The sequence below is a fragment of the Artemia franciscana genome, chromosome 10 (genome assembly GCF_032884065.1).
Source record: "Artemia franciscana chromosome 10, ASM3288406v1, whole genome shotgun sequence".
Lineage (NCBI taxonomy): Eukaryota > Metazoa > Arthropoda > Branchiopoda > Anostraca > Artemiidae > Artemia > Artemia franciscana.
Window position 1 is genome coordinate 42,721,283 of NC_088872.1, and position 14,876 is coordinate 42,736,158.

At 33.7% G+C, this 14,876-nt stretch overlaps 1 protein-coding gene and 1 long non-coding RNA gene across 2 annotated transcripts in view; both read left to right on the plus strand.

Moving 5' to 3' along the window:
* Positions 1-8,641, plus strand: part of LOC136032214 (uncharacterized) — a 43,349-nt gene extending 34,708 nt beyond the window's left edge. The window contains exon 4 of the long non-coding RNA XR_010618685.1: positions 8,426-8,641. This is a non-coding gene — a long non-coding RNA (uncharacterized LOC136032214). The remainder of the gene's footprint in view (positions 1-8,425) is intronic.
* A 5,161-nt stretch (positions 8,642-13,802) lies between these two features.
* The window catches only part of LOC136032475 (thioredoxin domain-containing protein 15-like), a 48,653-nt gene continuing 47,579 nt past the window's right edge, over positions 13,803-14,876 (plus strand). The window contains exon 1 of the mRNA XM_065712788.1: positions 13,803-13,842. Coding sequence (XP_065568860.1) covers positions 13,803-13,842 — 40 coding nt within the window. The remainder of the gene's footprint in view (positions 13,843-14,876) is intronic.

Below are 14,876 nucleotides of genomic sequence, written 5' to 3' on the forward strand. Positions count from 1 at the left end.
CTTCAAATGCCCCTACATTTACTCACAAAGACGATCTTTAACTTTGATCCTATGAAAGCCGGTTGGAGGTGACCTCACGGCCAACCGAAGAAAAGATGATCCAACAACCTGTCCAAGTTCCTGGCGGTGGCGAAAATCAGACCGAGTGAATTCTTAAAGCTTACAACTGTTATTAATTTCTCCGTACTTTATCTTCTTCGAGATGAAAAAATTGGCAAAAGATGATAATTTACCAGTTAAAAGCTGACCTCAAGCTTATATCAGGTAGGTAACCCTTTCAAACTCTAATGGACATATGTAGTCCATAAAATAAAAAAAAGCAAGCAAAGAATTTTAATCATTGTGTCCCTCTGTATTAGATAATAATCCTATATTTTTACACCCCCCCCCCCCCGTACACTCAGTGGCTATTCTAAACAACCATTTCTTGTCTTCATAAATCGTCAAATAATTAATATTCTAATATAGTCATTGCTTTTCCCATGTCTTGGGAAGGGTTAAACCACAGAGAAACAGAGAATTTACTTTTAAATACGGTAATGACTCAAAAACTCTTTGTTTTTCTTTTGGTTTCAAATCAAACAGCTTGTAAAACAAAACGACTAGTAAGGAGTGACTTGGTTCAATAGTAACCAAAATTTAAAACAGAATTTTGATAACAATTAATGCGTCAAAGAATTGGATGCTATGCTGATTGCAAATATGAAATTGATTACTTTTGAAGCTATGCGACTTAAGAAAATTTCCCTGAGTTTTTAGAAAAGGCTAGAAGACCCCCAAAAATCAAGCAATCAAACAGTTCGTGGTAAAAAACTGTATTAAAGAGCGACCCGGCTCAATAGTAACCGAAACTCTAAAGAATAGAATTTTGATACCAATAGTTACATCAAAAGAATTATATTTTTATGTTGATTTTAAATATATAAATTTTGTCAGCTACCAATCAAACGTCACGAGCCTGAGAAAATTTGCCTTATTACAAAAAGGAGGGGGGAAACACTGTAGAAGTTTCAAGCTCCTATCTAGAAAAATGTGGAATTCCGTATTTTTTGCCAGCACAGATCGCGGATGCGTGTTCATTTGCTTTTTTGTTTGTTTTTTTTTTTGCCTAGGGGTGATCGTATCGACCCAGTGGTCCTAAAATGTTGCAAGAGGATTCATTCTAAGGGAAATTAAAAGTTCTAGTGCCCTTTTTAAGCGACCAAAAAATTGAAGGGCACCTAGGCCCCCTCCCACGCTCATTTTTTCCCAAAGTCACGAGATCAAAATTTTGAGATTGCCATTTTGCTCAGTATAGTTGAAAAACCTAATAATTATGTCCTTCGGAACGACTTAATACCCCACTGTCCCCGGGGAAGGGGCTGCAAGCTAATAACTTTGACTACTGTTTACATATAATAATGGTTATTGGGAAGTTTACAGACGTTTTCAGAGGGACTTTTTCACGTTGGTGGGGGGGAGGTCGGGGGTTACGTTAGAGGATTTTTCCTTGGAGGAATTTGTCATGAAAGAAGAGAATTTCCACAAAGGGGGCGTAGGATTTTTTAGAATTATTAAAAAAAATAAGAAAAAAAAATCAGCTGGAATTAAGGAGCAGCATTAAAAACTAAAACGAACTGAAGCTATTCCGTTTATAAGGGGGTCCGTCTCCTCCAGAATACCTTGCTCTTTACGCTAAAGTATTTTTACTAATTTCAATTATTTATTCTACGGCCTTTGTGATTCAGGGGTCATTTTTATAGAATTGGGACACAATTCAAGCTTCGGTAAATCGAGGTATTGACGAGGGGGCTAACCCCCCTCATATACGTAATAAAAATATACAAAGGTAGAAGTTCGTTACGTAAGTTAATTCGTAAGTAACGTATATTTATTACTAACAAAAACGATCGTACAAAAATGAAAAGTTCAGTTGCATTTCTCAGTAACAAAAAACCGGAGGGCAACTAGGCCTCCTCCCCTACCCCATTTTTTATTAAAATGGTCTTATCAAAACTATATGAAAGCCATTTAGCCAAAAAAAATTAATATGCAAATATCGTTTTAATTATTCATGTGCAGTGAGCCAAAATCAAAACATACATTAATTCAAAAACGTTCAGAAATTAAATAAGAAAACAAGTTTTTTTAAACTGTAAGTAAGGAGCGACATTAAAACTTGAAACGAAGAGAATTTATTCGGTAAATGAAACGTGTTGTCCCCTCCAAAACGCCTCGCTCTTTACGCGAATTTTTTTATTTTTTTAAAAAGAAGAGTTGTGAGAAAGATTCAATCTTTAGCGTAAAGAGCGAAGCGTTGAGGAGGGGACAACGCCTTTCATATATGCAATAATTTCTGTTCGCTTTAAGTTTTAATGTCGCTCCTTACTTGCAGTTCAAAAAAACTTGTTTCATTTAATCTTAATTAAAATCGCATCATCAGATTCAGTGTGTCAAAGAACTCTACTACAGAGTTTTCCCAAAGACATCCGACCGACATACGATATCCTTATGGTTTAACAATGGATTTGGGAGGACTATTCATGGTGAAAATTTTCTGGGGAGAAGAAGGTTTGAGGGACAAATTTCCAAGAGAGAAGAGGGGGATAGCCTCGTATGACTCAAAAGATGACCAGAAATTAAATTTAAAAAAAATATTTTCAACTGAATGTGAGGATCAAAATTAAATTTCAAACGAACAGAATTATTTCGTATATGAGAAGAGCTGCCCGCTCCTCAGTCCCCCGCTATTTTTGCAGAAGTTTGACGTTTGTCGCAGCTCTAAGAACATCTCCTGGAACACAAGGGCTATTGAATTTGAATGAGAAGTATTTCTAAAGAACTTTTAGCAAAAAGAGCCAGGGATTGAGGAGGGAGCAGTATCCCTCATAAATGGAATGATTAATATTGCACCCTTTTTAGTTTTTAATGTTGTAGCTCAGTTTCAGCTCTAAAAGCTTTCTTTGTGCTATATATATATATATATATATATATATATATATATATATATATATATATATATATATATATATATATATATATATATATATATATATATATATATATATATATATATATATATACGGTAGAGCCAATCAGGTTTTGTATGTATGTATGTATTTATTTATAACACATCATAAAAAATAATGAAGTGATGAAGTACATTGAAAAAAAAGGAAAAAAAAGAGAAAGAAACAACATATCGTAATTACATTTTAAAATACAAACAAAAATAATTCCAAAACACAAAAACAACGTTTTACCATTCATGGCCGGTGTGCTTATTGCACATGCGTACATTCAGCTCAGCTAAGTTAGCACACGGGTAAAACAAGCTATATTTTTTCATCAAATAGGAGTTGCGGGTCCACGGACGACCCTGGTGATTCACTTGCAAAAGTACGTCACAAAAATAAACCAATATAACAAAAATACACTTTTTAATACGGGATATGGGGCATTAATTTCTTTGTTCTCTCTGGCCAAACTACACCTTCCTTCTCTCCCAACTCACGGTAATTACTGTCACTTGTCTAAAAGTCAATGTGTCAATATGTCAAAACTTCTCTCCTAAAGGTAGTGCTCCCCATCTCAGTCGATAGCTGCCCAAGTTAACCCAGGATACCAGTGCTGCCGATTCAAAAAAATTGGAGGCGGGGGATGTATTTCTCAAATATAGGGGGGAGGGCAATTGTGATTTTCCAATGAAAATACCAAAAAATTGTGTTTCTCTAAGGCAAAAATGTAAGTGGCAAATGTCCCCCTGCCCCCCTCCCTCAATTGGTGCTGCTACAGAATGTTTGGTTTACAATTTACTTACATTTTGAAATTCTTTGCATACTGGATACTTAGAGCATATTCCTCTCGGAAACAACCGCATCTTAATAACTGCCAAAAAACATAAAACAGGTTTTTCAATCATTCAGCTCTGGTATAGTATACATTTCATTTAATTGTACATACCGCCTTTTGTTTTACTATTGACGAAACAAACTGATAGCAATGAAATATCTTCTAAATACTAAGACGTTGTCAATATTATTGCTCGCAAGTTCAAGACTAGGTGGTAGTTTTTTTGTTTTTTTAGGGAATAATTATCATGAGTATCATGATTATTTTTAAAAGACCTAAGCATAAACATCAAGGAATTGAAGTAGTTATTTCTGTTCAATTCCATCCAAACTTTAGTCTAGCCTGTCATCATTCGTTCCTCAAACAACCAACATTTATCAAGTCCGTTGCCAAGACCACTGCATTCTCAAAAACGTTCTAATTTTTTCAAGTCCTAATATTTATTCTTATTAGCAAAAAATACTAGTGATGAAACTAAATATTCATGAACACTTTGAAGTACGTGGCACATTACATGTTGAGTTTATCAAATAATTTGTCAAGATCAATCCTAGATTTTTTTTTAAGCAAAGGTAAATATTTTCTCAGCAGATACTTTAACTCAAGCAAGAGGAGGTTACTGATCCCCCCCCCCACTCTCCAATGAAAAAATAATGTAATATCTTATGCGTAAAATTAGATATCACTTTAAAAGTATTTTGGATCTCACAGATAAGCATATAGAACTATCAAAGTGTCAACTTGCTTATGGCAATGAATGATATTAGAAAGTAAACCTCTGTCAATCGAAAACAGAAGTCACGGAAACTTATTTTCAAAAACAAGCTGCACATGAGAGAATATGCTTTTGGAATAGACTTTAAATATTTAAAATTCACCAAGTTTGAATATTTCCATCTAAATTATTAAGATAGGTGAGATTTAACATGGTCTTGCAAAAAAGAAGGACATTATCTTAGAAAGAGTGTGGAATGGTCTTTACGAAAGCACGCCACCAAATTCAAATTCTCCACAAATTTTACACCTAAAGTTCCAAGCCTCCTTGCTGAAAATTTTGAAATTTTTAACTTTACCCGAAAACGCTGGTAGGCCTGTTTGAGCCTTTCATACCTGAACCAATAAGGAGTAGCACAAAAATTTCGTATGATAGCATAGATTGATCCTGGAGGCTCATCTAGAACACTCTCCTTTCTCTTCACAACACTTTCATTTCATTCCATATCCAAAAACTGAATAGATATCATACGGTCAGTTTATAGATATAATTTTACAGTTTTAGGTGAAAAGTGTAAAATAGGTGCAATCTGAGCTTATGCTGTCTGCAGTGTCAGTGCTATCAACCAATCAGCGTTCACAGCCATGTCTAAAAGCATTAACCCTACCCATACCATGTCAAAAAAGTATAACCATGTCATATGACATTTCTTAGATTGGATATCAGTCCTGTAAATTTTGAAGATCAGCACATTCCATTCCATCCCCCATTGGTTTGTTGTAGTCACGGACGGGTCAAAAGTTTCAATGTTTTTCCATGTAGTACCAGACCATCTTTTGCACTTAACAATGGGGTGATTACATAAAACTACGAAGTCCAATGGATTGGTCTGTTGTCATGTATTTTTACTATTGGTTAATTCAAAAAACTTTTTCCACAAAACAAATTTTTTGAAGAAAAGAAAGGAGCTTCTTCAAGCCAAAAATAAGCAGAAATAAAGTCAAATAATCTTCCAAGCCTAAGACTACCACATATCATAGTCAATAAATAAATGAAACTCAAAACGAACAGAAATTACAGCAAATCAAGTTTTGAGTCAAACTCAAAACGAGCAAATATTAACATGCCGATAACCCCCAAGCCTCAAGAATTTACTGAAAAATAAAAGACAAAAAATAAATGACTGTTTATGGTTAGTTTATTTGACATATATTGATATTGATTCCTTAAAGTTTTGGTAATTAATTTATGCATGAAAATAAAAAAGGTGAAAACATTTAAAACATATTCTCTTTTCAGTAAAGCACAAATTATGGTCTAGTCTTGAGAAAGTATGGAGTTTATCAGTCCTACTCATTTTAGTTTTTCCTCGTTTTGAGCTTGACTCGGCTATTTACTTGTTTTACTTTGTTTCTGCTCATTTTTCGCTCAATAGAGCTCTTTACTTTTCTTTGAAAAACTTGTTTTGTTGAAAAAGTTATTTTAAATCAATTTCTTTTCGTTTCTTATTGACAGTCTTTTTCATCGAAAAATAGCATTTTATATCTTTCATTTTTTTTTAATAAACCATAGTTTGGGTTGCTAGTTGTGTGTTGGAGAAACTTTTTCAACATTTTTGTATCCTAACACAAGCAGTATCTTTTAATTTAATTTTAAAACTCCTGAAGTTGACGTAAAAAAATTAATATAATTCCCAAAATATTCTATCTATGCTCTTTGACAATCTGGATACACTGACTTTCTTTGTAAGAGCAGTAGTTGTAATAGTAGTAGCCTAAAAAGTTTCAACTTAATACTTCTAGTCGTTCTCGATAAACTGCTGCGGTTCATTATTGGTAACCTGAAACACCCAGCCTTTAAATATTTTAAGTTGAAGCTTTTAAGGCATGATGAGGGGGATATTCAACTGTCTAAATGCAATACTTGCATACTACAAGTACCCCTACTGAAACTGATACATCTACGGCTACTGCTACTATTGAGGCTAAGCGTACTAAGTTGATACTTTCAGAGATGTTTTGGGAAACGTTGAGCCAAACCAAATATAGTTTATACTAGCCGGTTTTCAAAAGAGCGTTTGAGTTATATATCAGGAACAGCTTAGGGTAATAAATTGAAACTTTCAAGGCATGTCTACATGGTTGTTGAGTAATCAAAAAGGCACTATGTGCAAAATAATGCAACTACTACTACCACTAGACCTGTTACTAGTTTTACTACTGCTACTACTACTACTACTACTATAATTTCTACTACTACCACTAATACTACTACTAACACAATTACTACTACTACTCTAATCCCTACTACTACTGTTAGGGTTGAGAGTATTAAAGGGAAACTTTCATGGAGTGTAGGTGATTTTGAGCTAAATCAAAAGATCCCATATTCATAGGCTGTCCAAGGGTGTATCAGCTCTACTGCTGCTAATATCACTGCTAGTTTTGCTGAAACTAGTACTTATGCTGCAATCTCAAACAATTACTCTTTCAAACAAACAACGAAATTAATATGGATCTCAGGATCCAATCTAATAGCAAACCCGAAGATACTGAGCAAAAGCAACTAGGGTGCTCTCATCTTCAGATTGAGGTTTGTAATTTGAGATATGTAGATATTACAATTGAGATAGACGACCACAAACTGTTGGTTCTTGATTTATATCCACAACAGAATGATCATGAACATGAATTAAGAATAGAACTAGCCCTAGGACTAAACCTTGCATAACACCAAAGTCAACTTGAGATGCTGAGTGGTAAAGAGGGCTCACAAGATAATCTTTCTAGACCAATAAGAGTCAAGCTACGTGCAGGCATTTCCTCTTATACCGTAATTAGATTATTTAGCTAGTAAAATTTGATGAGCTTTTTGGACCTCTAATAAATAGCAGCAAGAATCAGTCTAGAATCAACGGCCAAATGTCAAAAAATTATAAGTCTTGTTTACAGTCTACCTATATCAGAATTAAAATATAATCCATCCAAAATATTCACTTTAAGAATAATGACTTATATAAAGATTTTCTTGGCTTATTTTTTGACATTTTTACTAATGGCATTTGCACTCAGATTTAAAGTCAAAATAGGGATAGAGTGATATTTCCATCTCTAGTTATATTTTCTTATTTCTCTAATTCAGAGAAAAAATTATGTAAAACAGTTTAGCTGCTCTGCAGATGTTCTAAGCAAATATTGGAAACAAAATCAAAACTTTTTAAGCTGTTTTACACCTAAGTATGATACACAATGACTTGTGTTTTTGCGCAAATCGGTCATACTAATAAATACCATCATATGCAGCAGTAAGTATATATTCTGAATCACACATCCCCTGGCTTCCTGGGTATAGAAAGGCTTAGGTCAGAAAAAAAATTTCCCATACCTAATGTCCTTGAATTCAATTAAAATAGGGCTATATAGTAGCTCCTGAAACTTGACCAAGAAATCCCAGAGAAGCCTCAACTCTAAATAATTTGTTCAATGAAAAGTAGCAAAAATGCCTAAAATAAGCATAGCGTTGGAGCAAGTAATTAAATTTTAGCTTAAATACTATATTCTTCTATAAGGCTGGGACAAAGAAATACAGTATATATAGAAATATGGAAATATAGTCTCTTTGGGTGATATCAGTACAGTGTTTTCATAAATCAAACCCGTTTCCACTTTGCTCCTAATCGAGAAATCAGACCTATTGAATAGAACTAGGAATAGAAATATCATATCATTAGAAATATTTAGGCAATAGATGTATTCAAAGATATAATGTTTAGTCGGAACTTACCTTAATGAGGGTGAGACTTAAGACAAAATCCACAGCCCTGCTTACTCAGTTTCTGATGTGTATTTTTCACCATTACATTTTTGCTTTGTTTTGCAGGACCTTCGTTGTTCGATACAAACAATAATTAGCCTTAACTATACCGTTCTTCTTTTATGCTACAGATATTATTAAAGAAGATACATAACCGAAGAAAGCCAAACTTTTCTACCATTTCAGATTTTTCAAATTCAACCAACGTTTTGTTTCATCTGGAATCTGTTTGTGCTTATTATATCTTTCTTCAAATTAATTAAATTCTTTCTTCTTTGATTTCAAATTAAATGAAAGTCATCAGCCAATTAGTACCAATTAATCTATCCACTATTCCTAATTTCGATCTGTATAGGTTTTTCCTCCCATTACTTTTTTCACGATCCTTACTTCATAATAATGGAAAGAAAAAATTGAAAGAAAACACACTTTTGCTGGATATAAATTCCAGTGGGAATCATTCCCTATTACGGTCACTGTAATAGCGTTTTAACGTAAAAAGCATTCATTATTTGAGGATAGGGACTCCGGAGAATAGATTAACGATATTAAGTCTTTTGAATTCAAAGCCTACTATCAGAGGTTAGCTCCGTATTATCTTTCAAACTAGCACCAAGGGTGATTACAGGTCTTTTTAGACATAGTCCCCGACAATTACAATAAGAAGATACTATTCTAAAATATGTAAAATTGTGACAGGTTTTAAGTCAAGTCTACCCCATGGAAAACTTTTCAAATAAATAAAACCTTAATCCTTTAGCTATAATGAAAAGAGAAATCATCAATGTAACAGCACAAACACAAAAAAAAAAGGAGATAGAAGGAGAAAGGGAAAACTGTTTTCTTAAATTAGTGGTTAATATAGTTTAATTTTTTTCAAAGGTCTTGAGTCATTTCATTTGCAAGGTGACAACTTGCAACCTTATGTCAATATATTTTTGTCTAGTCGATTCTAATATTTCCGTAGAGGCTCGCACATCATGGAAATATGGCAAAATACAAAACCTACCAAAAATTAGGTAATACAGATCTCGTATGAGATTCACGTTCTTTACAGTACACAACTGGAAATTCAGTTACTGGCTTTTTTTAGTAGATTAATGCTCAAGTTTCATCTTTGGTTTTCCTTCCTTTTTTATGAAATAAAAAAAAGTTTTTTAAGTGAAAGTAAGGAGCGACATTAAAACTTAAAAAAATACACAAATTACTTCGTATATTAAAGGGGCTGCTTCCTCATCAACGCCCCACTCTTTACACTAAAGTTTGACTCTTTCTCTCAGTTCTAACTATCATGCATAACTATCATAAGCATGCATAACTATCAATAAATAAGGGAAACCCAAAACGAACAGAAAATTTCAATAAACTACCAATTCAAACTGAAAAGAAACAAAAATAACCATGTACAAGAATAAGGCTGGCGCCCCCAATACCTTTTAAGGACTAGAAGTTGATTATTTGCTAATATTTATTTTTGAGAATCCCAAATTTTGGACTTGTTAACGTTATGAAAGAAAAAAAAATCAGAATCTACTTTGTTTTCAATATATCACAAATGACATTTCTCCATCTTAATTTATTCGCAGTGTAACCTTCTCCCATTCTGTCATCATCCTCAGTTCCTTCAATTTCTTATTATGGTCTCTTTTCACCTTATTCGGAGAGGATCTTTTTGGTCCAGGGAGGATCTTCTGGTCCAGGTGGAAGGCTAAAATGCAGAATCTTTATCAACCTTTATCTTTTATAAATAAAACGTGGTCTGGTCATTTAATCTTTTTTATTTTGTAGCGCTAGAAAGTGGAACCGAGCAACAGTTTTTGTCTGATATATTCCAGTCAACTTTTGATACAAAGATCCGATGGGCAAAAGGATTTTGTTTAACATCAGATACCGATGTTTTTACGTTACGAAGCCACAAATTCTAGCAAAACTACTTATCAAAGCAAAAGACAGTTTTATGAATCCTCCTGTTTTTAGGTGCACCAAGTAAAAGGTTGGCATTTTTATTTAAAAAAAAAAATCCCCTAAGATTTATTTGTGTCTCTCTAAAACAGAATCTGAAAAAAATCCTCCCCTATAAATTCACATGAGGCTAAATTTCATACGGGAGGCAATTTTTCTCTATGTTTTTGTGAATTAGTGCCCTTGGCCGTTATTTTAAAGGAAAAACAATAAATCGTGTAGACCGCTACAAATAACACAAGGATACCATGACGAGCTTATGGTAGGCGTGCCACCTTACCTGAGCAAGGAATTGAATGCGCGAAAACCCATATGGGCTAGTGTGTATTCTTTTAACGAGCCCTTTTGGAAGGTGATTACTTGGAAATATTTCATTAGATTTGAGGTGTTTTGCTTTTAGGTTTTTATTAATCTTTTTATTTATTAATGACAATGTTGTATATCCATGGAACTTTCTTTTCGGTTGATTGCATTTGGTTGCACTGTTTGTTCTATGTGATTGAATAGGTAAGTAAGGTCAAGAGCTCCTTCAAGTGATTATCTATCTTTATTGATAAAGTAGGTAAACAGTTTCTTTTTTTCTCACCAAGCAGTTAACTTTAACACTTTATGAATTGAGCTAGGAAAGGAAATACTAGGCTAATTTTCATTCATTTTGTATTTTCATTAAATTCTTATTCTAATGATAGAGACTATCGTATTTTCTAGCAGTTATAGATATTCTTTTGAATTACTCTGCGTGCTGGTAAGCTTATACTTACATTGGTGTTTCTTTTAAAACGAGAAAATAACTTAGAGGGGCCCAGCTTAATTTTCTTACATTTCTTGTTTTGAAGCATGCTTAAATCCTTTGAGAAATGTTGAAGTCCAGAATATAAAGAGTACTCTTAAGCATGATCTGGTAACAAACTTGAGTAAGTTAATAGAATCAAAATTCGCTTTGCTAAACAATTTTTTCTAGGACGGTAGAAAACGGTTTAATCGTGTGTACTGTTATTTTGAAAGCTGCGAAATTTAATAGGACAACACAATGTTTTTAAATTTTAGGAACAAGAGAAATGAATCACAATCTAATCTCTTATAAAATACTAATTTGTACGCTATTTTTACGGAGATTTTTATAGGAAATATGTGATAATAAAAATTTCATAGTGATTCTGCCATCCTGGTAATCCCAGTGCAAGCCTCCTGCTTTCAGCTAGGATAGCTAGACTATAATAGGCTGATAACAAAAGGATTTGTTTTTCTTCTACTCTCAATACGTTTTCCTGATATAACAGTCTCTAACCTACTGTAATAATTATGTCTTCCCTCTGCTAATATCCTAATATTGCCCTTGTCTCTAGGACCACTGGTATAGCCTAGGCTAGTTGTTTTTTTTTTTACTATGATTTAAACCAACTGTTTATCATTTGAAGAAAAAGATAAGGTTAAATTAATAAGCTATTTGGCTAATTTTTGATTTTCTTTTGTTTATTGATTTATAGGTTAATACTGAGGTATTTAAGCTATTTAATCCTTCTCTGCTTTTCATCTTGTGACTGGTAGTGTAGTATTTCTTTTTCCTGATTTTCAATAGTGCTTTGAAAGCCATTGATATGTCTGACTCCCTTGACTTAGGAGGAGCAATTTCATTTGTTGTTTTAACAGGTGAGGAGAGTGTCATAAGATTCTGGTTGGTGAAAACAAGGCAGCATGGGCCCCTTAATCCACCACTGGATAATTACAAGAGGAATATTGCTGTTAAGAAAGAAAATTAAAGACTGCCAAAAATATGCAATATTGGTAGTATCATCTAATGGTGCTAAGTACTTTAAGATAGAAATCCAGTAGCCTAGTGCTAAAGAAGGTTCTAGAGATAGGGAGCTAGATTTGGCTGATGATCTAATGTTAGCATTTTTGTTTGAAAAGGATTCCTCCATCCAAAATTCAGTAAAATTCTAGTTGATTGACTTCTTGCTATCTCAGAAAGGGTTTAGGTTAGGAAAATGAAACTTTCAGGGATGAATCTACTGACCAAAGTATGTCCCGGGAAGGTATTTTGAAGTAACTACCTCCACTCCTTCTCTCTCTAGAAGGCTCTGACCTTTGATGACCTTTAAAAATATGTGTCTTATAAAAGTGAAACCTTGCAAAATAGATCTTCTGCTTAATTGATGCACAAAAAAATTGTTTTCAGCTTCATAACTTTGCTCAATTCCATTTTATAATGTTTTAAAGATATGAAAATACATTTCCTAAATTTTGAAAAAAACCATTGATATGGCTCAAAATTCTACTCAAATAACAGGAATTGTATTTTCGGAACTAAAGGCAGAGAAAAAGCAACTTGTAAGTGAAATTTAAGGTAAAATGTTGTTTTGTCAAAATTTCAATAGGTATAGACCTGTCAGCTAGGCAAATTTCAGGGCCCTCTAGAGGGAGAAGGAGTGGAGGAGGGTACTTTAAAATACCTTCCTGGGACACACTTTATTCTGTAGATTCATCCCTGTAAGTTTCATTTTCATAACCTAAACCCTTTCTGAGATAGCAAGAAGTCAATTAACTAGAATTTTACCCAAAATTCATAGGAATTGCATTCAACCCCCCCTCCCCCAAGAGCTACATGCCTGAGGGGCTAGTATTCTTTGATAAGGGTATGCTTACAATAGAGACTTCATTAGAGGAACTGAAAGACCAAGTTTTCACAAGATTGTGTCCACTCTTTGGTCAACAGACATCAGACAAGATGAATGTTGATGGTTTTATCTTTACTCCCTTGCTTGACATCCCTGAATTTATTTCTATTCTGGGTATGGAAAAAAAGGTCAAGACATATATTCCCTGTTTTGTGATCTGCAACCACTAATAAAGGCATGGTCACATTGCCAAAGTATGTTGCAGTAAACCTAGATGTTCAATATGTGCCAACAGCCACCTAACATCATCTGGTACTATTAAAAGATAAAATAATGTACTATTCAAGTGCTGTAATTGTCTTGGCAGCTGTCATGCTAGAGACAAAGCATGTCCCATAACAAAGAATGTTGGAAAGGTTATGTTAAGGTAGTACAAGAGAAAATCACAATTGGTGCTGCAAAAAAGTATACAAATCAGTTTCTCAAAAGAAATACAAGTGCACTATCACCTATTTCACAACAAAAAGCAACTAAAGACAAATGGAAACAACCCTTAGTATCAAAGACTATAAACAGTTTAGAATGAAAATAGTTCAATTTAACACAACAGGTTTGTCCATTGATTGTCTGGTTGAGTTGAAAAGGTTTTAGAATTTTGAATCCCAGAAGTTGTTTACATCCAAGAATCTCATTTATCCTCTGGTAGAAAATTTAATATTAAAAATTATACAACACATAGAAAAGATAGGGTCCTTGATCTCTCTTCTCAAAAAGGCAGAGGCCTTCTAATGCTTGTGAGAAATGATTTGATTAGCTCTGTTGTTAATATTGATGTCTAGTCATCTATTGGAGTATTAGTTATAATGGTTGAGATTGATAATCAGCCTCCTCTGTCAGTCATTGGTATTTATATAAATACACCCTCTTCTTTCAATAATCCTACCCTCAAGAAACTATTAGACCTTTCCTCAAACCAACTACTACTTGGCGATTTTAATCTTCACCATCGTCTGTGGGATTCAGCCCACCCTAGAGACCCTCAATCATTGCTGTTATTGGATTCACTTTCTGTCAGTCAGAATTCCCACATGCTAATTACAGCTAAGAATTTAAGGACTTATGTACATTCCTTCAATGGTAAAAATTCAACCATTGTCCTTCCTTTTGTTGGTAGCAGACATCTGTTTATAGCAAGGTGTACAGGCTCCCTGATAATCTTGACAGTCAGCACTATCCAAATTACTACAGAACTGTCCAAAAGACCAGTTCTCTCTAAATTCAATATTGCACCTAGATGGATTTTCAATGGGAATAATTGGAAGCCAAGGGCATTTGAATTGGAAGTATCATCCCTGACATCAATAATGATATTGGTGATTTAAATAACAATATCCCTAAAAGCATCATTAATGCTTCAAATATTTTTTTCAAACTCCATGCAGAGTAAATTAGAATCACTAAACCAAAACAGGTGTAATTCTAGAAAAACTAGGCTTTCAGATAAAAGAAACCCTTATGAAAAATTGAAATGAGAAAGGCTAAAGCTATTTTAAGAAACATGTCCTAGCTGAAAGAAAAGCAGTTTGGGAAGATATTAATGAAAATCAGTTTAATCAATCATCCCCTACTAAAACCCCTTGGAAAAATTTAAAAAAAATGTAGGATATCAGCATAGAAAGTAGTCTATTCAAAGGATTAAGTCTAATGATGGTTTACTAAAGTTCAAATGATATGAGGTGGCAGAGACATTGAATAATTATTTTTCAGGTCAATCTTCAAATAATTGTATATATAATAACTCTCTGTTTATGGAAGTTCAGTTTCCTCTAGGATCTGTCACAAATCTCGATAAAGATTTGATATGGATGAGTTAACTCCTACAACACAGTCTCTAAATGACTCAGCAGTGGATGAGGATTTGGTCCACAACAAAATGC